Below are 23,901 nucleotides of genomic sequence, written 5' to 3' on the forward strand. Positions count from 1 at the left end.
CTTTCTATGTAGCCCTGGTTGTTCTGGAACTTGCTATGTTGACCAGTCTTGCCTCTGTCTCCTGTATCACCATGCCTAGCACTAAGGATACCTAATGCTAAAGACTATACAGTGGAAGCACTTAGGAGCCAGAAAGAAGCAGATCTCTCTGAGTTCAAGGTCAAAAAGTCTCAGGCCAGGCAAAGTGGGAAACTGCCTTAAAGATAGACAGATAGACGGATGAATGGATGGATGGGTAGATGGATGGATGGTAGGTGGGTGCCTGCCTTTAGTCAAGAGGTAAAGGAAGATACATATTTTCATATTAAAACATATGTATGTATTATAAAATTTATTCAATAAAACTTCAAGGGAATTTCATCTTTATAGGCTAATTCATATTAAAATAATTCTGACCTTTAGTATTTTCCCCTAGTAAGCATGCATACTTTACCCTTTTGTTAAAGAACATACACTAAAGGAGGGGACCCAGTGAACTGACCAGTGCTGTGGTCCATCTGTGTACTGCCCTTCCCTTTAGCCCATCCAGCAAAGATTGATGGACCCAGGCCGTGTGCTGGTTAAAGTGAGATGGCCTGTACTCTCATCTCAGTGTATCAGTCGTGACCCTGTGTAAATAAGTTTGTATTCTACACTGCAATAGTAGTGTGTGCATTGGGGGCTTTTTAGAGCTTCCTGAAATTTAAGATTGAGCTAGTCTTACAGTTAAATTAACAAAGCTTAAAGGAAAAGAATGTGTCAAGCAGAAAGAATAATGTCAAAAGTGCAGAGCTGTGAGTTTCAGTATTGGGGAACAAAAAGCAATTTGTACATGGTTGAAATGAAGGAAATAGCTGGGAGAAGTAGACAGGAAGCAGACCCAGAGAACACTGACTCCTGAGATGAACAGTTCTACCTCATGGGAAAAGTTTGAAAACTACAAAATACAGATTTTGAAAGATAATATAAAAAAGATTAAAACATTTCCTCTGAAAGTAACCTGTGCAGTTGTTCCCAAAAGATGGCCTCTTACCAAGCCACAGTTGAAAAAAGCATTTACCTTAAGCAAATAGTTTGCCAGTAAGTTTAGTAAGCTTTTTAAAACTCTTCCGTCCTTTTTAGAAGGGGGAACAAAATACTTACAGGAGGAAATACAGAAACAAAGTGTGGAGCAGAGACTGAAGGAAAGGCCATCCAGAAGTTGCCCCACCTGGGCATCCATTTCATATACAGTTAGCAAACCCAGACACTACTTCAGATCCCAAAAAGTGCTTGCTGACAGAGGCCCTGCCAGAGCCTGACAAATACAGAGGTGGATACTTGCAGCCAACCATTGGACTGAGAATGGGTTCCCCAATAGAGGAGTTAGAGAAAGGACTGAAGGAGCTGAAGGGGTTTGCAACCCCTCAGGAAGAACAACAATATCAACCAACCAGACCCCCCTCCTCCAGCTTCCAGGGACTGAACCACTATCCAAAGAGTACACATGGAGCGACCCATGGCTCCAGTGGCATATGTAGCAGAGGATGGCCTTGTTAGGCATCAATAGGAGAAGAAGCCCTTGGTCCTGCCAAGGCTTGATGCTCCAGTGTAGGGGAATGTCAGGGTGGGGTGTTGAGAGGGAGTAGGTGGGTGGGGGAGCACTCTCATAGAAGCAGAGGGAGGGGGGGATGGGATAGGGGGTTTACAGAGGGGAGGAAAGGGGTTAACATTTGAAATGTAAATAAAGAAAATAGCCAATAAAAGAAAAGAAAATAACAAAACTATGTAGCATAATAGTAATATTAAAATCTTGGGTAATCCAATGTGGTTATTCTTAATTACTTTTTTAAAAGTCTCAATAAAAAACCAAAACAGGGAGCTGGAGAGATGGCTCAGTGGTTAAGAGCACTGACTGCTCTCCCAGAGGTCCTGAGTTCAACTCCCAGCAACCACATGGTGGCTCACAACCATCTGTGATGGGATCTGATGCCCTCTTCTGGTGTGTCTGAAGACAGCTACAATATACTCACATATATGAAATAAATAAATCTTTTTTTAAAAAAGTCAAAACAGGAAACAGAGATAGTGAAAACAGGTTTTTTTTCTTTCTTTTTTTTAATTAGCTATTTTCTTTCTTTCTTTTTTAATGTACTTTATTTTACTTTTACACTCAAAATTTTATTCCCCTCCTGGTCCACCCTTCTACTGTTTCACATCCCACACCTCCTCCCTGCCACCTCCTGTCTCCACAAGGATGTCCCCACCCCACCAGACCTAAACTCCCTGGGGCCTCCAGTCTCTCTTGAGGGTTAGGTGCATCTTCTCTGACTGAACCCTGACCTGAAAGTCCTTTGCTGTATATATATCGGGGGCCTCATATCAGCTGGTGTATGCTGCCTGGTCGGTGATCCAGTGCCTGAGAGATCTCAGGGGTCCAGGTTAATTGACACTGCTGGTCCTCTTACAGGGTCGCCCTCCTCCTTAGCTTCCTGCAGCTTCTGTTGATTGGTTGGGTACAGATATCTGCATCTGACTCTTTCAGCTGCTTGTTGGGTCTTTCATGATAGGTCCCTTTTTGTGAGCACTCCATAGCCTCAGTAATGGTATCAAGCCTTGGGACCTCCCCTTGAGCTGAATCCCCTTTTGGGCCTGTTACTGGACCATCTTTTCCTCAGGCTCTCCTCCATTTCCATCCCTGCAGTTTTTGCAGACAGGAGCAATTATGGGTCAGAGTTTTGAAAGCAGTTTCTTACTGTTATGTGTTCACCATTGTGCTTGAGAGTTAGCATTCTGTGTACTTAGCAAATATGAACCTATCTTTATGACAGCCCCGGGAATAATGCCTCTAATGTCTTTGTGGACAGGAAATTAATCTGAATACTACTTGCCCCTAAGTCACACAGCAAACATATGTCAGAGTTACAATTTGAAATCAGTAGTTTCTGGCTCCCAAGACTCTGCCAGCACTGTTGGCTGCCTTTTTTAAAGGCAGAATACTTTACATTCTAGAACAGGCATTTTGGGGCAGTCTTCAGGGAAGAGAACCTGTAACGTGTCACAGAGTGTCAGGGGTTTCCTGGCTTTTTTATGAGGTCCAGACTTTAGCCAGCTGAACTCTGGGAACATATCATAGACTTTCATTGCAGACAGGCTTTGATGGAATAGGCATCTCAGAAAGACAAATGTTTATGGACTCACTCGGGCCTCTTAGAAGGCACTGCTGTAAATTAGTGGTCATTCTAGACACTGTTTCCAGATGTAGAGGTAATTCTTTCATATTAAGCAGATCCCTAGTGTTCATTGTGAAACACCTGTTCGGATGGTTCTGATGAAAGCTTTTGGTTAAGAACCACCATCCCTGTGGAGATAAACATCTTATTTTATTTTTATTTTTATTTCTTTTAGTTTCATCACAAAAGCTTGGAATGTAGTGAGCACCAGTAAATGTTTAAACTGAAGGCATGTTGTGAGATCTGACTGCTTTATGTTCAGAATGAGGATAATGATGGTCATTAGTATTCATGAAACCCTTGGTGTCCTTTACAGAGTCAGGCACTGTTTTGAGCCCTAACTTGAAGTGAAAGTTTCCTTTTCTCTAATTCTTCTACTGAGAATCAGGTGACTCTTTTAACTCTGAAAGTGGTGCTTTCCTGACAGTACTTACCCTGCTTTAACCTAGTTTAGTTTCTGAGAACCAGGCTTCTGTGCCTGGGAATTGGAAAGCTAGAACCACAGTTTAATAAGAAAGTAATTGAAGGGATTCTGAGAGATCAGAGAGACTGTTATCAAGGAAGCACACCCAGGAAATGGAGAAGAAGCAAAGGTGCTAGTTACCTTCAGAAAAATGAGCTGGTGAGAAATGTGGGCACTGCAAAGGAGTTTCCTCAATCATGTAACCACAGTTTGGATGAAGAGACAGGTACATAGTTTGGATAGAAAAGAAGGGAGGATGGATGAACAGTGCCTCTGTCTGCCCACACCAGGGAAGCTTTGTGTGGTAAATGGGAGTTAAGACAGAGAGCCACAACCGGGCAGTGAGCAGAGGATGAGAGACTTTGGAGCACTCAGCAGTCCTAAATGGGCTGTCTCCATCAAATCCCTCCTCTCAAGGATCAGGGATTATGTGGAAGAGGAGGCAGAACTGTAAGATCCAACACTAGCGCATGACCAAGGACTGGTGGATGCATGAATTCAAAGGATGTGGCATCATGCACAAGACTTGCACAGGTTCAAGCTATTCAGGTCCCGCACTTGAGGGTAAATGGACCAGAGTTCTCCTAGCCAAAAGGCTATCTGTGAAGGGGAAAATTAGTTTCCTGCAGTGGAGTGCCATTGGATATATTAGCCACACTCCAAGGCATGGAGATGGGGGTCCCTGGGAGCTCACTGGCCAGCCAGCATAGTCTACTTTGTGATCTCTAGACCGATGAAAGACCCTGTCTCAAAGAAAGTAGCCAGTGTTTTGGGTATGATACCCAAAAGTTGCCCTTTGACCTCTGCATATTCATTATAGTGTTTCCATGTGCACACAGAAGCACTCAAGAATGCAAAGTTTTTTAAAGTTGAAAAGACACAAGTACAGAGATTATCCTTTGTCTAGAGCAGCGGATCTCTACCTTCTTAATCCGAGACCCTTTAATACAGTTCCTCATGACCACAACCATAGTAGTGTAAAACCCTGTAAAAGGGTCGTTCACCCTCCAAAGGGGTAGAGACCTACAAGTTGAGGATTGCTGGTCTAGAGGGTATGCCATAGATAGTCTCTTATAAGTGATCACAGTTACATGTTGGTGAGTGGGGAGGGGTGTGCTTTGCAGTCTATGGGCTACTGAGTGTTGGTTGGGAGGCCTGCACTGGCTGAATAGGAAGGAGATTTCTAGATATACACCTGTTCTTTCCTTCTCCTTTCTGGCTCCTCATTGATGTCCACATTTTTCCACTTTGCTTTCCCACCAGGTGGCTGTTAAAAACAATATTGATGTCTTCTACTTCAGCTGCCTCATCCCACTCAATGTGCTTTTTGTAGAAGATGGCAAAATGGGTAAGTGTGTCCTCCTGTCCTGCTAAATATACCTGTGGCCATCATCTGAATGGCAGGCACATCATAGCCCTAGAAGAAGTACAGACCATTTTGAAATTTAAAATGAGATTAATATATTCTAGCACCCCAATAAATAGTTGATCGTTGATTATTTGCCGGTTGCCCTTCTTATTCTGCCACCCCAAATCTCAGTGCCACTCACTTACCTGACTGACTCAACATCAAACACAAGGTGAGAGGGTCGGCTTGGCCATGTATTATCTGTGTGTTAGTAGGCAAGATACTTAGACTTTGTGTTTTAGTTTCTACATTTGCAAAATGGAAATTGTTTTCATAATGACTTAGTGTGATGGTGTGTACAGTTAGCACTTAGTCTACAGTAAGTTTATACTAAGATAAGTGTTCAGTAACTTGTAGTAAACATTAAGTCTCCTACCCTACCCCAAGGTAGCTATTGGCTTTTCCTTCTCCTTACTTAAGAAACCACCATCCAGCCAGGACACCTTTACTGCCAGCACTTGAGGCAAAGTCAGGGGGATCTCTGAGTTTGAGGCCAGCCTGGCATACCAAGTGAGTTCCAGGACAGCCAAGGCTACACAGAGAAACCCTGTCTTGAAAAGAGAGGGAGAGGGACAGGGAAAGGGAAACAGAAGAAAGAAAGGTCACAATATGTGTCCAAAGTCACCCATAGGAATATAAAGAGCCAAAACTAAACTCTTTTTTTTTTAAGATTTTTTTTAATTTTATATGTATGAGTACATTACAGATGGTTGTGAGCCACCATGTAGTTGCTGGGAATTGGACTCAGGACCTCTGGAAGAACAGTCATCTCTCCAGCCCCAAACTAAACTTTTAACTGCAAACTTTCTTCCAGTGTGTATTAGTTCAGTCAAGAAAGGCCTAGTGTATATCACCTTTGCACACCAAACACATTGCTCTGATCCTAGCCTGTGACTAGCATGTTGAACAAGAACTAGTGGAAGGATTCAGGAGACAGAATACTGACATGTATCATCCTTCTCTCCTTCCCATATAGAACGCCAGGTTTTCCTTGCAACATGGAAGGATATTCCCAATGAAAATGAACTCCAGTTTCAGATTAAGGAATGTCATTTAAATGCTGGTGAGTAATAACTCTGCATTCATTTTCATCTTAATAAGTGAAATTAAATATTTAAAATTTTTCTTTCCTGTGCCTACTTCTTTCCACATTTAACAGGATTGTAGTGGATTACATGTTAAATGCAACACTTTGCAAATCTTTCTAAGGCACACACACAACTCAGGAGGCTGAGGCATGAGAATTACAAGTTCTAGGCCAGTTTTGCCTATATAATGAGCCCATCTACACACACACACACACACACACATACACGCACGGTGGTACATGCCTTTAATCCCAGCACTTGAGTCAGTGGCAGACAGATCTGTGAGTTCAAATCTAGCTTTGATGTCTACATAGCAAGTCCTAGGCTAACATTCCCTATACATTGAGACCTTTCTCTCTCAGTGCAAAGGAAAACAAAACAAAAACAAAAACAAAAAAAAAAAAAAAAAGAAATGGGATGTTTTGATGTAAGACGCTAAATTACTTATAGGCTACAAGAACTAATAAATTTAAAAAATAAAATGAATAAATAAATAAACTAGCCCTTACTTGCACAAAAGCCTCTCAACATCACAAAATGTAGAAAAATATGAAACAACCATAAGCCATAGCTGGCCTGTATACTAGTCCTTCAGTCATAGAAGAAGTAACTGTCGATTATATTACTTAAATATCCTCAGCATCAAGTAACTGAAATGATAATTGAGGATAGTCACCCTCCTAAGACTTGAAAGAGTATTTCATCTGTATCAGCATTTGGCATTGGAGGAAATGCTGTAGTTAGAATTCCATTTGTAAATAAAGCACATATCATGGTTGATTAGAGCCTAGCTGATAACCTTTATTGTTAGTCCCTTTTGTTGGCTTTTATATAATACTAATCTTTTAAATCAGCATTGATTCTTAAACATTTTGGAGTTAATTTTGTAGCTATAGTAGAATACAGAAAGGTAGTAACCCAAGAGGAGAGACAGCAGTGCCGACCTTCAGTCTTTCTTTCTCTTCCTCATTTACCCCTAAGCCCTTATCCCCCTCACCTCCCCCTCACCCTGAACAGTGGGGGGCCTCCTCGTGAGTTTTCTGAGGACCGTCATTCTCAGTTGGGGCTGAAGCAGAGCACTGGAGAAAGGAGGCAGTACAGAAAGAAGAGTTCTCATGTCTTCTCAGCCCAACTTTCTGTACTTCATTTTAGTTTTTGGGTCTCTGTGTTGTGTTGTATTTCTCTTCTGTATTCAGACAGACCTTTGCATGTAGGGCTTTTGAAATCCAGCTGGATAGTTATCAGCATCTTCCTATGCTGGCTCTTAAATTTGCTGATCCAGTCAGGCCTCCAAGACATTCAGGAGGTTAAGTGCCTATTGAAGCCTCAGACATAAAAGACAGCCCAGCATCCTTGGAGGAAAGATACTTTAGACAGAACTTGCCTGTGGTGAGCGTTACCTCACATCTCCTCTACCCCTGGAAAGGAGTTTGAGGAGAGACTCTTACAGTTTCTGTTACTATTAGTGGGCTGATTGTCTTCATCTTGTGGGTTTTAAATGGCCCGTGGTGTGCTACCTGTCCCTTCCTCTGAAGTTCACTGGTCAGTTAACAGTGAACAGAGCAAGCTTTCCACAGAAAGGACCGTTGCTCTGGAAGTGGAAAGTCTGTGCTATAGAGTTAGTGTGCTGGTGGCCAAATCCATGTGTACCCCATGAGAGAGTCAACTCTGTACCCCATTTACCGGAGACTTGCCCTGGGCTAACCACCATCCTGTGCCAGTTGATTCAACAATGCATACCTGAGAATACTTGTTAATAAAAGATGGGGAAGTTTTCCTATAGTAATTACAGTTAGAAAATGTAGCACACGGCATGCCTGTGTATTCACACACTGAAAGCTCTGATAAGTTCCACATTAGAAAAACCTGCCTGACTCGGTGTTCAATGAACTTACTGGCTTGTTAGAACTACAGATCACAAGTGCTTGCTGTTAACACCCAGTGGAATGCTGCTGTTCCTTTTCTACAGAGAGTAGGTAATAGTCATACTAATTGGGAAACAGTTTTGGTTTCAGGGATCCTGTGTGAAAAGGATGAAAAGGAATTTGGTTGACCAGGGACCTTAGTCTGGCTTGCCAAAATACTAGAAAGAAAGGAATTCATACTGCGCCAAAGCATGTGGCCCTCCTCCCAGGGAGGCTGTTTCTTCTGATGTAGTCCTCACAGCTGGCTTGGTTTGGAGAACAGCCATGGCCTTTGGCCCATTCCTCCTGCGCATGTGCTCCAGATGCTGTTGAACTGGTTTCCTGGTGGCACACATCTTGGCAATGGAGCACATGGAGCATATCTTTAGATGACCAAGGTCATTTTTCATGCCAACTCACTGCTAATTTTGCAAGACCACTTTCTTTGGCTAATCCCTTCCTTGCCTCCACCCTGAAGTGTGGAATGCATTGGCCTTTGCATCTTTTCCCAGTCTTGAGGGCTCTATTAACAGGAGCCTTTGCAGGTTTAGTGCCTTCTGATTCAACACCCTGTGTCTAGCTGAGAGCTAAAAATACCATTCTTTCCAGCTGATCTTCTCTAATCACAATAGCACCAACACTTAAAATAGCTCCCTGTGCTAGCAAAGACATTTGACAGATGGAAGGAACACTCTGGGCTTCAGGAAGTCACAGCCTTAAAGGACTCACCAACATAGCAGTGAGCTTTTCTGGTTGTTCTCTGAGCTTTCTAGAGAAGGAAAAAACTCTGCAAGTCTTATTAATCTTACCATAATAAAGATGTGTACGGTGTGGGTGTTGATGGTGCTGCTGTTTGTTGTAAATACTGGAAAGGCACCAACAGGACTCCTGCTTCCCAGTAGCAAACACTTCTACAGGTGTATTGTGGTGGTGGTGGTGTGGTGCTGCTGCTGCTGATGGTAGTGTTAGCTTTTGTTGTTGTTGTGTTTGGGTTTTTGTTTTGTTTTGTTTTTAGTCAAGGTCTCACTGTGTATCCCTGGCTGTCCTGTAGACCAGGTTAGCCTCTAACTCACAGAGACTTCTACCTTCTGAGTGCTAGGATTAAAGGTCTGCCACCACACCTGGGCCTCTTTAATATCTTTTTTCTTTTCTTTTTCTTTTTTTTTTTTTTTTTTTTAAGGAATTATTTAATGGGGCTGGAGAGATGGCTCAGCAGTTAAGAGCACTGACTGCTCTTCCAGAGGTCCTGAGTTCAAATCCCAGCAACCACATAGTGGCTCACAACCATCTGTAATGGCATCTGGTGCCCTCTTCTGGTGTGTCTAAAGACAGCTACAGTGTACTCATAAAATAAAATAAAATAAAATAAAATAAAATAAAATAAAATAAAAAATTTTAACTTAAAAAAAAAGATTTAATGTATGTGAGTACACCGCTGCTGTCTTCAGACACACCAGAAGAGGGCACCAGATCCCATTACAGATGGTTGTGAGCCACCATGTGGTTGCTGGGAATTAAACTTAGGACCTCTGGAAGAGGAGTCAGTGCTCTTAATCACCAAGCTATCTCTCCAGACCCCTCTTTAATATCTTACCTTTTAGCTACGTTTGGGTTTATTATGGATCTTGAAACACCATGTTAAGTGCACAAGAGGTAGATACATTTCCATCCATACCTAAAATGAGGTACTTGTGGCAAGCACTTTTACAAGCCTGTTGTTTGTTTACTATACTCAAGAAAGCTCAGACACCTGGTACAGACCCATACTTGTCTGGCACTGTTACTAAAAGAACTTCTTTAGGCCTGGGCATTAACTGAGAATGAGTTAGATTCCGGTTTTATTGTGGTTTTCCCATACTTTGGTACTCTTCAAAAATGGAAGCTTTCCTAATTGGCTCTTAGCTATATAGCTCTTTACCCCAAATGGTTTTCTTCAGTCTTTTTTAGCAGTATTTTTCTGAAATGCCCCTTTTAGATTAGCAGTTTTGAACTTGCTAATCAGTGCCCCAAAAGAACCCAGATCACAGAGCCAGGTTTGTGGGAAGAGGAAAGTGAATGAGAAGTCACACCTTGAAGTACAATCATATTTGACCATTATCCTGCTTTAGGACAGGTCTCAGTATCTTCCCCCTGAGCTAGCATCATTTGTAGCCACCGAAGCATCTGACATCACACATTCTCAGAATCTCTCAACTTTAAGACTGTCCTGTATACCAGTCAAGTATGTAAGACAAACTAACAACGATGTTTTATTAAGAAGTCTTTTCTAATGTATCTAGACACTGCCTAACATGTGGTTCTCACTACATCTTTTCCTACTTTAGCCTCCTGGGTGAAGATTATGACTATATACCACCAGGATTTGCCATCCCTGATTGCTACACTTAGAGTAAATATTCTTCAGCCCTTAAAACATCAAGCTCAAACCTAAAACTGTAAAATGTATAAGGCTCAGGCCCTTTGTCTGATATATTTATTCAAGGCACTGGGTTCAGTGTGTTACACTGCAAAAAAATTAAATTTAAAAATAGGTCAGATGTGGTGATAAATAATAATAGTCTTAAAACAAGTAAATAAAAATTAAAAATATAAAAAATTACATACTTTTGTTATAGAACTCTCCTTCTGTTGAACTTTCTAATAGAAATCACAGTACATCCATTCAGCACAAGCAGAGCCCTGTTCCTTTCCTATCATCTGTTACACAATGGTGAAAATCATGTAGGCCTCGATATATGAATAAAGCACATGTGTGCCTTTGCAACAAGAAGGCTGCTCAACAAAGGCACCTGCCCTGCATGATTTCTGCTGCTCTGGAAAATAAGCAAGTACCTTGAAACTTAGAAAAAGCTTTTGCAACTTAAAGCAACTCCATGTGTGTTAAAGACAGCCCTTTCAAAAAGCATTAGGCAAACTCCAGCTGGAGATGTTGCTTAGCAACCCATTAAGTTGCAAGAGCACTTCACTGTAGGAACCAGAGTGACAGCAAGAGCTGGCTGCCCCCCCAAGAGATGACTGACAGCAAAGAACTATCTGCTATGCCCATCCCACCCCCTGCCCCTGCCCCCACGAGATAATTGCAGAGTTTATTGAGGCTCCTTCCTCCAGCAGTGTTACATAGAGGCACTTTTTGGGTGTGGGATAAAACTACCTCTCTCTATTTTATGGGTATGGTGTTTTGCCTGCATATAAGTCTGTACACCACATGTATGCCTTATGCCCTTAGAGGCCAGTGGTTCTCATCCTGTGAGTTGCAATCCTTTGGGAGTTGAATGACCTTTTCATGGGGGTCACGTATCAGGTATCCTTCATATCAGATATTCATATTGCAGTTCATAAGGGTAGCAAACTTACAGTTATGAAGTAACAACAAAATAAATGCCGGGCAGTGCTGGCTCATGCCTTTTATCCCAGCACTCCAGAGGCAGAGGCCGGTGAATCTCTTGGTTTCATAGTTGGGGTGTCACTACGACACAAGGAACTGCATCAAGAAGGTTGAGAACCACTGTCCTAGACAGTTGTGAGCTGGGAGTCGAATCCAGGTCCTCCTGTAAAGCAACCAATGCTCTTCATTGCTGAGCCATCTTTCCAGCCCCTAAGGTAACTACTCTTCTGTGATGTTACTGAAAACTTTAAAAAGCAAAAGATTAAGTAATAACTAACTAATTAAAAATACTTAATGAGACTGTGGTACTGCCATCCCCAGGGCTGCCTGGTCAGGGGGTGAAGGACATCAGTGAAAAGTGTCTCTGACACCAGCTTTCATTCAAGCAGATGCTTAACCCCGTGGCTTTAGTAGCATTTCTAGCACCAGGTCAACACAACATTCAAATCCGTATTTATAGATACTGATATCAGGTACCTGAGAAAGCCAGCGATGCAAACATGAGGTTGCCTGTGCAAAGATGTTACCATTAATGCATGGGGTGAAGGCTGTCATGCTTCCTGTCTTAGAGACCACACCAGAATATACTTTTTTGTGAGACTTTAGTTCCTGGACTAAGCTGAGTTTTCATATGAAGCTAATTAATAAGGAGCTAACAAAGAAGCTGTGTTTATCATCATCTCTAGTTCTTCTTCTTAGACAGTTTCTTTGTGTAGCCCTGGGCATCCTGGAACTCATTCTGTAGACTAGGCTAGCCTCAAACTCAGAGATCCCTCCCTCCTGCCTCTGTCTGCCCCTGCCCCTCCTCCTCCCGCCGAGTATTGGGATTAAATACACTAACACACCTGGCATATCATCTCCAATTTTAAAAGTGTATCTGTCTCTGACACTGCACCGTCTCAGATAGAGAAATGACCTTTAATTAGTTGTAGAGCAGCATGTCTCTTGGATGCTGCAGTAACAAGAACACCAGCCCGCTTGCCCTGAGCTGGAGTGCAGAGGCATCGCTCACATGGCAGCAGTTATTCCACACAGCTTCGGGCCTCTCGGTGTCTCTCATATAAGCACTCCGTTTCTTTGTGTGTTTGAAAGCATGGTCTTCTCTAGCATCTAAAGAATTTGTTTGCCTGTTTTTTAAAAAAATTAGATATCCAGTTTAATAAATCTGACTTGAAAAGACTTGTGCAACCCTCCTTATCTAAAAGTATGAAACTGAGGCCCATATGGCTCACCGTGCAGTAGTAGTGACTTGGGAAGTCAGTAAAACTCTCCTGGTTGGGGAGCAGTATTCTAGAAATGAATACTCCCATACACCCATCTCTCTGTCCTCATCAGAGTATTTGTACCTGTCTACCATTGTGATGCTTAATACTGTCATTTGACAGTCTAGAACCTAGAAGGCAAGCCTCTAGACATATCTGTGAGTGATTATCTAAACTAGGTTAGCCATGTCCCTATGTGGGATTATCTGGATTCATTCATTGAAATGGGAAGACACACCTTGACTCTACCTGGCTTCCTTCCTTGGGGTGATGTCCTAACCTGAAGGAACAAGGGGAAACAAGTTAGCACTAGCATTTGTCCTGTGCTGACTGGATGCAGTGTTGAACACTCACTCCTGCTGCCATGACTCCCATCATGATGGGCTGTACCCTGGGACTGTGAGCCAACATAACCATTTCTTTCTCATGTCCCTTTGGCAGTGGGAAAAATAATTAACATGACAACTTAGTTTGTTCTTAGTAAACCTTGAGGCCTATCTATCGTTTAACTTCCCTAGGTAACACATAAACCTCTGTTAGTTCACCTTATTGTTTTCTGTCTGATAACGTGACAGGCAGGCCCTTTATTTTGCCCTTCTGAATCAGAAGAACCTCTGGAAATGTGTGTGTGCACTAGAATTCATCAGGGAACTCAAGGATATGTGATGGCTCACAAGAATGGCAGAGAAGGGAATGTGTCCGTTCATTGGCAACTTTAACTGAAAATCTTAAGTTTCTAATCTTTATTTGTAGACACAGTTTCCAGCAAGTTGCAAAACAACAATGTTTACACTATTGCCAAGAGGAATGTGGAAGGGCAGGACATGCTGTACCAGTCCCTGAAGCTCACTAATGGCATTTGGATTTTGGCAGAGCTGCGGATCCAGCCAGGAAACCCCAATTATACGGTAAGGCCTTTCTCAGAGTATGTGATATGGGTTAGAGTACAGAGGTAAGAACCCATACATTTATTCCTTAGTGTACTACAAAGGCCTGGAGAAGTACGTCCCGCCTGAGATGCCCCAAAACAAGTATTCGGTAAGGGAGTCCCAAGTTGCATTCATGAAATGCCTTCTCTCCTCACTGTGGTCTTCTGACTTACAAGGCATGGTGCTGGGGGTAGACCAGGGTAGACCTCTGACAATGGGAGTTCTGTAAACCATCACTTCTGTGACACATAGAGATGCTTCCTCAGCATCAATTTGGTGCTAGAATAAGCTGTTAAGAGGAATGTTTCTAGCTGAGTATCATAGTCACAACTATAATCCTAAGAAAAGGAAGGTAGATTGTGAATTTGAGGCTAACCAGAACTTCTTAGTGAGACCCTGCCTCAAAAAAATTTTTTTAAAATAAAATAAAAAAGTGTTCTGGGCTGAGATCTAGAAAGGGACCTGGGTTCAGTCTCACAGCACCTACATAAAAGCAGGATATAACCACACATGCTGGAAACTCAGCATTGCACTGGGAGGAGGCAAGCGGATCGCTGAAGTTTGCTGAACTGCCAGCTTCAGCCTCAGCAGGTTCAGTGAGAGACCTGTCTCAAGGTGTGTGACAGAAAGGATAGAGCAGAATGCTCAGCACTCATACCAAAAAAACCATTTCCTGGTTTGTTTACATTAGACCTTGTCTATATTCAGAGTTCTTAGCCTTAAGGATATCTGGGTCTAGACACAACTACTACCACAAAGCCATGATTTAATCATTGTTAACCATGGTTTTTTTAACAGGGAGAGAAGTCTCTAGCCTGTAGGTTTCCCCTGTAGCTTGAGAAACCTCCAGTATCCCACTGAACAGAAGTAAAAGTTTCCAGATGTTGCTCAGATGTTGCTCGGCAGAGAAAACTGGTCCTGTGCTCTGGTGCTGATGTAAAATGTGCTCTCCCAACAAGCCTTGAGATGGGGAAATACTGTAATTCTCTTGTTAAGCTGTTTTGAAGGGATTGACAGAGGATTCAATAGTGACTAGTTCTGAGGAAGGTGAAAAGTCAAACTCAGAGAGCCTTTTATTCTGTCACCCCATTTCTTAATTTTAACAGCTGTTGTTTATGCTAACGTGCATCAAAGGAGTAGTACCACCCCAACAGAGATTCTTAGTGTTCCGCCTGGTATATGCGGAGTGCCAAGCATGTGCCTGCTGCCGAATCCAAACAACTTGACCTTTCCCAGGAAGCATCTGAGAGATTTCCCTGAGGTGTATGCCCTCCCTGCTATCTCTGCTACTTCTTGTTTTCTTTTGTTTCAAGTTTCTAAGACAGAATCTCAAAATGTAGCCCTGGCCATCCTAGAATAACTCAACCAGGCAGGTGTCAGACTCACAAATATCCATTTGCCTCAGCTTCCCAAGTACTGAAATTAAATGAGTTCTGGGATTAAAGGCTTGTACCACCAAGCCAGACATATTGCTTGTCTTCAGAGTAATAATCTGTCATTTTAAGATCTTAGATATCTACTTTCAAGACTAGAAAATACCTAACGTAACTGTAGACATAAATGAGACCGTACATTACATTCTCAGGGTGGGACAGAATGACCTCTTCTCAGTGTGAGGGATCATTTGTGGTTTGGTGGTTTTTTGGTGTTGTTGCTTTTGTTTTGCTGGAGTTGGGTGTTTGTTTGTTTGATTGATTGATTGATTGATTGATTGATGGATTGATGGATTGATTGATTTTGAGACAAGGTTTCACCATGTAGCCCTAGCTGGCCTGGAATTCATTATATAGTTCAGGCTGTCCTCAAACTCAGAGATTGAGCTGCCTCTGCCTCCTCGGTGCTGGAATGTAAACCCAACCCTGGCAAGCACTCATTGGTTCTTCATAATTACATCATTTGAGAATGTTATAGAAAATAAATCATTACATAGTTTCTTTTCACATGTATCTCTGTGGTATGTGCATGTATTTTCATATGTATCAGTGCACATTTGTGTCTTAGTTGATGTTCTATTACTGTGAAGAGACACCATGACCACAGCAAATCTTATCAAAAGAGAAAGACGGGGCCTGACTTAAGTATTTAAAACCCCCACTCCTACCTGTACCTCCCCCCCCCACCCCCACCACACCTACTGCAACAAGGCTTTACCTTCAAACATGCTGCTCCCTGTGAGCCTATGAGGGCCATTTTCATTTAAACCACAAGAAGCCTTACCTGAAGCTTCTTTTTTGCCAAAACATCCCTATGCCAAGAGCTACATCTTAGACCTAGGAAAGAAGAAGGCAAAGGGGAATAAATTTCATTTAATGGTCACATGGAGTCAAATGAATGTGAGCAATTGCACTTTAAAACCCTAGAGGCTGTTTGTACTTATGCCAACATATACAGGATAAAAAGTTCTGATAAAGGTGGTATTGATATTCAACACTCCACTGTGCTAGAACTGACAGGTCCAGAAAGACAGATACAGGAGGGTTCCTTGAGAGGTCTCTGGGTAAAGTGGCCAGCGTTCTTACTGTCCAGGTGATCGTGTTCATATGCACTTAGCTGCAGAGTAAGATTGACGCCCTGCTCAGGGCTATGTTCAATTCACTGGCCTCCAGAAGAGGCACATCTCTGAGGACTGGGACTTCACCACATTTAATTCACATAAATTTGAAGACATGATGGCTGAGGGTCAAGGTCATCCCTTTGTAGTCCCCTGGGTAAGTGGCAAGTCCTATACTCTGAAGGCTCCTTTACCTTACCAGTCATGTCCACTAGTAAATCTTATATCTGATTTTTAATAATAACAACAACAATAATAACAATAACAACTAATGGCCTAGAAGTACATTCAGTACACTAAAGTATAAATAAATAAAAATAAAAGAGGCTGGAGCCTGGCCTATTGACTGCACCGTTAATCCTTTACAACACTCAGGCAGTAGAGGCAGGCAGTTCTCTGAGTTTAAACCCAGCCTGATCTCCCTAGAGAGTTCTAGAGCAGTCAGGACAATATAATAAGACCTTGTATCCAAAAGAAAAAAGAGAGTGTGAGTTTTTGTCTTTGTGGAACACTTTTTAATCTATATCCACCTTCCATTACCCATACACCTTTCTGTTGTTGCTGCATTCTTGGTAGGTCTTGATGGGCAGCGTTTCTAAATGGTTGACATCAATGATAGATCAATGGTGATAAATCACACAAAAATATGCCCAGCTTTTTACATGGGTGCTTACGATCCAAATTGTCTGCTCAAGTTTATACACCAGCTACTTTACCTGCTGAGTCACCTCCCCAACTCTGTGTTTTGTTTTTTTATAAGATAGCGTCTCACTCTAGCTCAGGCTGATCTAGAACTCACTGTATAGTCAAAGCTAACCTCAAACTCAGCATTTCTCCCTTCTCAGCCTCCCAAGTGCTAGGAGTCAGTCATGAGCTCCCACTTAACTAAGTCATTAGGATATTAGTTTTTTAGGAAATTCATAAATTGACGTACTTGAAAAGATTTTATCTTTTTACCTTTTTTTCCCCCAAATATTTTCATCTTGGGTACTGTGGTAAAATCTTCCAGGGTTTCTATAAAGAGCGTGAAGAGATAATATAAAATCTCACAGCAATACACTGTGGAGGATAACTTTGTTACTTTTCCACTTAAAGAAGAGAAATGACAGCCATATATATAATTTTCTATAGGATATATTTTACATGCTTTACTATTACTAGTAATATTTTGCTTAGCCTTAATACAGTTAAAAAGTCCAAATTTGGGTTTATTTTTTGTTCTTTACCATAAGAATCTTTTTATATTGATGTTTAGTTATTAGCTGGTTCCCCTGGGTCAGAGGCTTTGATGTTAGCCTGGATCGTTTTCATACTTCAGACAGCCACACAGGCTGTAGGTAGACGTACAGCACAGCTTGATACCAGCAAAGTTAGAGTTCTGAAGCTCATGATGGTTCGTATTAATGTGAGCTCTCTCTTGGCTGTTCCAGTCATAGAGTGAGTGTCTCAGTGTCAGAAACTGTCTTGATGTGAATGCTTGGGCGCCTCTGGAGCCAATGCCATTTCCATGCTAATCTCTTTTCTCCTCCTCTTCACAGCTGTCGCTGAAGTGTAGAGCCCCTGAAGTCTCTCAGTACATCTATCAGGTCTACGACAGCATTTTGAAAAACTAATAAATGGGTCCAGTCAGCCTGTAATCGGTGCAAGCCAAGAACTCTTAACTGGAAGACATTGTACTGTTGTGTAGAGCCTGAACCCAAACCCTGCGGAACCCACCCCAGTAGTGGCCAGTCATCTTGTGCTGACATTAGCATTCACCCCGTTGGTAGGTTAGCTTCCTGTGACATCTTCCACCATTCCCCACCTCTGCCACCTGCTGATGCTCTCTGTCCTTAGTTGTGAGCTTCTCCATGCTGTGCCAATGGCTAGCCTTTTACACTCTCTTGAGTGTAGTTTGATATTTTGTAATTGAAAGCTCATTTCACAAGCAGAAAAGGGCAACTGATTAAAGCAAGGAAAAGTGTCACTGAAACATAAACTGCACCTTATTGTTTTATATTTTTGTACAGATGAGGAACTGAAGTAGAACACTGAGTAGAAAGGGCGACTGACCCTCATCAGACAGTCTTATTGGAGACGTGTATGGCCCTGCCCCTTTCTGGGTCGGGGAGGGGCAACCCTGCTCCTGATCTTTTGCATTTTCACCCCACTCTGTCCAGTTCTTTCCTTGGCCACACCTTCCAGCTCCCTTCTGCCCAGGCTGTCTGGTTTGACAACTACATGTATGTCAGTGGTGGTCATTGATGTTTCCCAGTGCAGGGACACTGGACAGGTGGGCACAACACGGAGAGGTGGTACAGTGTGCTCCTGCCCAAGCACTAACCCAGGAGTCATCCTGAGGAGGCCGAGTAGACATGGGTAAGAACACAGCGCTCTCCCCTAGCCTCCTTCCCCGTGTTTTTCAGGACTCGTTCAGATTTCAAATCCATGTTTCAGAGTTAAAACAGACTTTAATGACTTATCCAACCCTGTTTTTCTACAAAGGTAATAGGCAAAAAGTGTGTTGCTGAGGCCTCTTGGCTCTTGGGTAGCAGAGCTGAGACAGTTCCCTGATGCTCCATCAGCTTCCCGGTGTGGCTGGTTCCCTGTTCTTTTCCTCAAAGCCTTCTGCCTTTCCTGTGGCTCTTTGCACACTCCATACTGAGTTTGGTGCTCCACCCATTCACTGGCATCAGGTGGCAGTTGACATCTCAGTTACCAGTGTGCATCCACCTAACGAGAGTGAAAGTAGAGCTGACATTTGCCAGGCTTTCCTGGAGCCACAGTTCTGGAGGCTGGCCAGTGAGTGAGTGTAGAAGTGTGTAGAGATGTTGCCAGTTCTCACTGTCCCTCAGCTCACTGCTCTGCCCTTCATTCATGGTACTCAGGCTCCAAAGCAGAGTAAGCTCATTCCAGAAGGCCATGTAGTTCTTGTCATCTCACAAAGGGCTGGGGATGTGAAGTCCCCTCCCTAACACATTGGTATGATTCATCGAAGAAAGCCTCACACTACTCTGCTCAGTACTGTTCACACTGCTTGAGATGTGGCGCTTGTTGTACAGTCTGGTGTTCGGGGTCCCTTCAGAGTCCTCTGCTCAAGTCAGAAGCATGCCAGGGTCCAAAGACCTCATGCAGGACTCAGACCTGGCTCACTGGATCCCGAGGAAAGCCTGGAAAGATGAGAGTAGAAACCAGCTTCCTTTAAAAGTGTGTCTGGAGCGATCCTGTTTCCTCCCAGTTGGCAGAGCTTCTCTCAAGTTTCTTAAGCCTTGAGAATCTTTAAGAGGATTGCTGGCTGTCGAAAAAGAAATACATCCCTCTCTCCCTCCCTCGCCACCTAGGGAGTAGGAAATGCTGCAGGGTTGTGTGGGAGGCAGGTAGGTTGGTGGTATGTTGGGTGGAAAAGCAAGTTGACCAAGTTCCCTTGACGATGCTGATTCCTGGAGTCAGTTGGCTATGAGTGGTGTAAGGGATTCACACAACAAATGCACTGTTCTCCTCTCAGAGCAAACTGTACTTCCCAACAGTGCATGTGTCACCAGAACGTGTCTACTCCAGAAACTGAGGCCTCTCTCATAGGAAGAGGCAAGGACCTCTCCTGAAGAGACTGTAACCTTCCCGAAGCTTCCCTTCAGGCCTCTTTGGAGCTTGGCCAGATTGGGAGACTTGGGGTCACTTTACCCTGTATCTGCTCTCCTTGGCCCAAGTGTGTGTGTCTCTGTCGAAAGCTGAAGTACAGAGGGCAGGGAAGCAAACACACCAGAGCTCTTTCTGGTCAGATTCCGAGTGTTTGTCCCCAGCCTGGTCCGTATTGTGAAGCTTGGGATGCTGGAGCCAGGTGTGGGAGGGAAAAGCTGTCCCAAGAATGCTTATTTTCTTGTTCTTGTCGGGATCTGTTGTTGGGGAGGGTGGGGTTTGGGGAGCCTTTACCTTGTGTATTCATCAATAAACTCATTTACACAAAATAAAGTTTGTGGTTTGTACTTTGTTCTCAGGACAATACATAGCTGGCTAGAGAAAGGACTTTTTTTTTTTTTTTTTTAATGACCCTATCCCTCCCGAGGGGTTCAGCAAGCTGAAATTAGAATTGAGAAAAAAAACCATATCAGGAATCCAGGAGTTGTTCAAGTCTGAAGTCCCATAACTTCAGGAAGGTGTGCCCAGGGAGCATCGCTCTGGCAGCGGTTCCCAGAACGCTAGGTAATGGTACTGGTCTTACCCCCTGGGTTGTCAGTATCTACCGGCACAGCCATTGGCAGGGGCGGAGTTGAGCTGCTACTAGGTACCTGTGTACTCAGGTGCAAAAGCCTTTAGAACCCAGGGCCTGCATGCTCCCAAGCAAATAGGAAAACCACTGCTTTAAATCTTCCAAGGAGTCCATAACTACTTGGATGGCTTGGAGCACCTGTGTGGTTTGCTGAGCTGACAGCATTGATGTCTCCTACAGCACCTAGGGGAACAGGGTAGAGGAACATCAAGAAGCACTTGGGCGCTCAGTTGATGCCTCTGGTGTCTAGACACTGAACTGTCCTTGACAACTGTTGGCCCTCTGCTGGGATTCCAAGCTGTGATGGGAACCCTGGAAGGAAAAAGGGTCCTTTAGTTGAAGTTCAGAGTCAGGCATCTGAAGAACAGTCTTAAGATCTGCCTCTGAGAGGGTATAACCTGGATCCAGCTCAGGTGCACAAGTCACATGGAGAGCTTTCAGAAATGACACTGATGTTTAATGAGTGAGTCACAGGATGAGATGGCTCAGTGATAAAGGCACCTAGCTCTCTGACAACCCCAGAACCCGAATGTGTGCTGATAGTGGGAAGTGAAAACCAACTCCCAAAAGTTGCCTTCTGACCTGCACACACACACCATGGTATTCCTGTGTCCCACCCCCACGCAGGCATTTAAAAAAAAATATAATAGCCAAGTAGCCACTAGCACCAGCAGGGAGAGGCTTGTGCCTGTTCGTCTGCATTCATTACTGCACTCAGTAATACTTGTGTTGTGGTAAAATGGTAATGCACTCAGTGCCCATGATACTTGCTTATCCTGTTCCCCTGCCCATCCGAATTCAGCATCCCCTGCTTTTTAGGGGAGAAGAGGCACCACATCTAACAACAATGTCAGTTTCCTCTTTCACTCCCAAAAAGGTTCTCCTCATTACATCCACCTTTCCTAAGTCCGGAGAGAGCCATATGCTCTGAGCAGCTGACCCCTCACCCCTGACTTAAACCTGAGATTACATTGTTCTCTACCTCTAGAATGAGCCTCGGGTATGCTGTTTCTGAGGACTCTACAGTCTGGGCCTTCCTCCCACTGCATGCCTTAGTACTTCCGGTCTTGCTTGGACCCAGATTTTTCCCTGCCACCCTCAGCTCTAAGAAGCAAGAGCCTGTTTATTTTAATAGCTGGTATGGCACTTGGGAAAGATCACACCTCCCCCGTTGTTACCCATTTCTATCTCCTGAACACTAATCCTAGAATCCCGGCCAGCCCCCAGACATGGTATTAGCAACAAGGATGTTTCTTGAAAAGTTTCAAGTTGGCTTTGAACTTGCCTTCTCAGTTCTCATTTAGATTTTGCTTTGCTGTTCTTGATGCTGCCAACAAGGGAAAGCCTCAGTTGGGGGTTGGGGGGGGGGGGAGACCTAGATTCTTAGTTGAAGAAGTAGCTCTGAAGAGCTATTGTTTTGAGAGCATTGTTTTGGGGACAAGATTGCCATCTCTAGGATCAGATCCTCCAGGCAGAACTCCAACACCTGAATTAAGAAAGTGTGACTCCTATCCCTCACTGTTGGTGTAGAGTTCGGGAGGGTGAATGTTCAGTATCAGTTGTCTGTCCTTCCAACTCATAACCTACTCACAGCCAGCCTCTGATATCCCTGTGGGGGTCCTCAGTTCTGACAGGTCAGGAATGGGTCTCGCCCTTGTCTCCTTCCACGCCCTGGCTCCAGATGTTACAAAGGGGCACACACAACTGCTTGTCTCCAACCTGAGATTGCGAACTTGTATCTCAGCCACCAGGTATCCTTAGCAGAACCACAACCTCAAGATGCTCAAACAAATCAAAGGACCAAACCCTTTGAACTTTTCCCAGCAAGGTTATCCCTAGTAACAGAGGAAAGTAAACAGGCCCCAAATCAGCTCTCAACAAAGCAAAATGAATTAGCTTAACTTTAGGCATATGTACCATTTTATAAAGATATTACTGTTGTTTGTTTTTAAATAAAAGCAATGCTTTAAATGAGATACCACTGAAGGCTAGTATGAGGTTTCATAATCTGTAGGGGACAGCCTTGCTGGGTTTCTTATGTCTGGTCATCCCTCCCTCGAGCAGAAGTGGATCTATGTCCTGGGGGCATAACAGAAAGCCTGTGTCCTCAGGCATGATGAGGGTGAAAGATTTTTTGGATGCAGTAGGAAAGAGTGTCCTAGGTGATTTAAGCAAGTCACATCTGATTCCCACCCAGCCCCAAAGTGGTTCTCTGAGAGAGGAGCCCTGACCTTCCCAGTCCTAATCCTGTAGCATTTGCTCTAGCCCTTCTCAAACCCAATCACAACTCTTGGGCCCACCTAGAATAAACGGAAATGCTTTCCCACCATCCTGAGAGAGAACACACACGGGCTCCAAGCCAGGTATTGGGAAGACTTTACACACTGTGGCTCATTTAGGTCCTGTCTGCACCGGTGACAGGACTGGAGTCTATTTCAATCAGCACGGGTTTCTTGCCTCAGTCACACAGCACAGGACACAACTAGAGTCAAATACAGAGCTGTCTGACTGGGAAGCACAGATGTATGACCACCATGCTTTCTGCACGGCAGAGATGGGGACAACAGTAGGAAAAAAATGCCCAAATCACAGAGTCCAGTAGGAGATGGGAAGTGGGCTCTGTGAGCTAGGTGGAACCCATGGTAGGTTTGTAGGGTTCAGTCCGGCATGGAAAACCCTTGGTGGATGCATACCAGACCTTTCTCCCCACCGCCCTAGAGGCAATGAATGCCAAGCTGTGGTGCGCTGCTTCAGGGGCCCTTGTCCATCCAGTAGAGGACTGAGGACACTCTTGGTTTGGGTCTGTGAGAGCTAATCTTCCTTGTTGACTTCACCAGAGTTGAAATAATCTAGGAAACACATCTTTGGGCTTGTCTGTCAGTGTGTTTCCAGAGAAGATTAACCGGAAGGGACACCCCACCTGAATCTTAGGCAACACCATCCCATGGACTAACTCCAAAGGCAAAAGAGGAAATGAAAATTCGAGCGTAATATTACCATGCATCTATGCTTCCAGGCTGTGCACACAGGGCCAGGAGCCTCCGTTCCCACCACTTTGCCTTCTGGCCACAATAGACTGTACCTGTAAATAATGAGCCAAAACCAACAGGCTCTCCCTTAAGTCACTTCTGTACTTGTCACACCAACAAGAAAAGTAAAACAGGGTCTTTGAGACCCTTTTAGGGGATCAAGAAGCGGTCAAGAAGGTCTCAATCTCTCTCAGCTTCTTCTGACCCCGTTCTTCCAGCCTAAGGCATTCTGTCAGGTCTCTGGACACTCAAGACCCAACAATTGCTCCCAGCCTCAGCTGACCTCTCTAAGGTGCTTGCCCTCTAAGGCACCTTTTGACTTCACACGGGGATTTATTTGTCTTTGACCTCTCCACTATGTGAACCTTCTGCAAAGCATTTCCAAAGCGTAGCCACCCTGCTAGTGACACGGCCTTTGTATTCCATTTTGCATTTAAGTAAGAGG

General features: G+C 43.7%; 1 protein-coding gene across 2 annotated transcripts in view; it reads left to right on the top strand.

The window, feature by feature from the left end:
• The window catches only part of AP2B1 (adaptor related protein complex 2 subunit beta 1), a 100,697-nt gene extending 80,651 nt beyond the window's left edge, over window positions 1-20,046 (top strand). For both annotated transcript variants that reach the window (XM_080924339.1, XM_080924340.1), the window contains 4 exons: window positions 4,918-5,002; window positions 6,039-6,125; window positions 13,455-13,609; window positions 17,720-20,046. In XM_080924339.1, the coding sequence (XP_080780465.1) occupies window positions 4,918-5,002; window positions 6,039-6,125; window positions 13,455-13,609; window positions 17,720-17,794 (402 nt within the window). In that variant the 3' untranslated portion in view covers window positions 17,795-20,046. The remainder of the gene's footprint in view (window positions 1-4,917; window positions 5,003-6,038; window positions 6,126-13,454; window positions 13,610-17,719) is intronic.
• The last annotated feature ends 3,855 nt before the right edge of the window (window positions 20,047-23,901 follow it).

This window comes from Micromys minutus (assembly GCF_963924665.1).
Source record: "Micromys minutus genome assembly, chromosome: 10".
Taxonomy (NCBI): domain Eukaryota; kingdom Metazoa; phylum Chordata; class Mammalia; order Rodentia; family Muridae; genus Micromys; species Micromys minutus.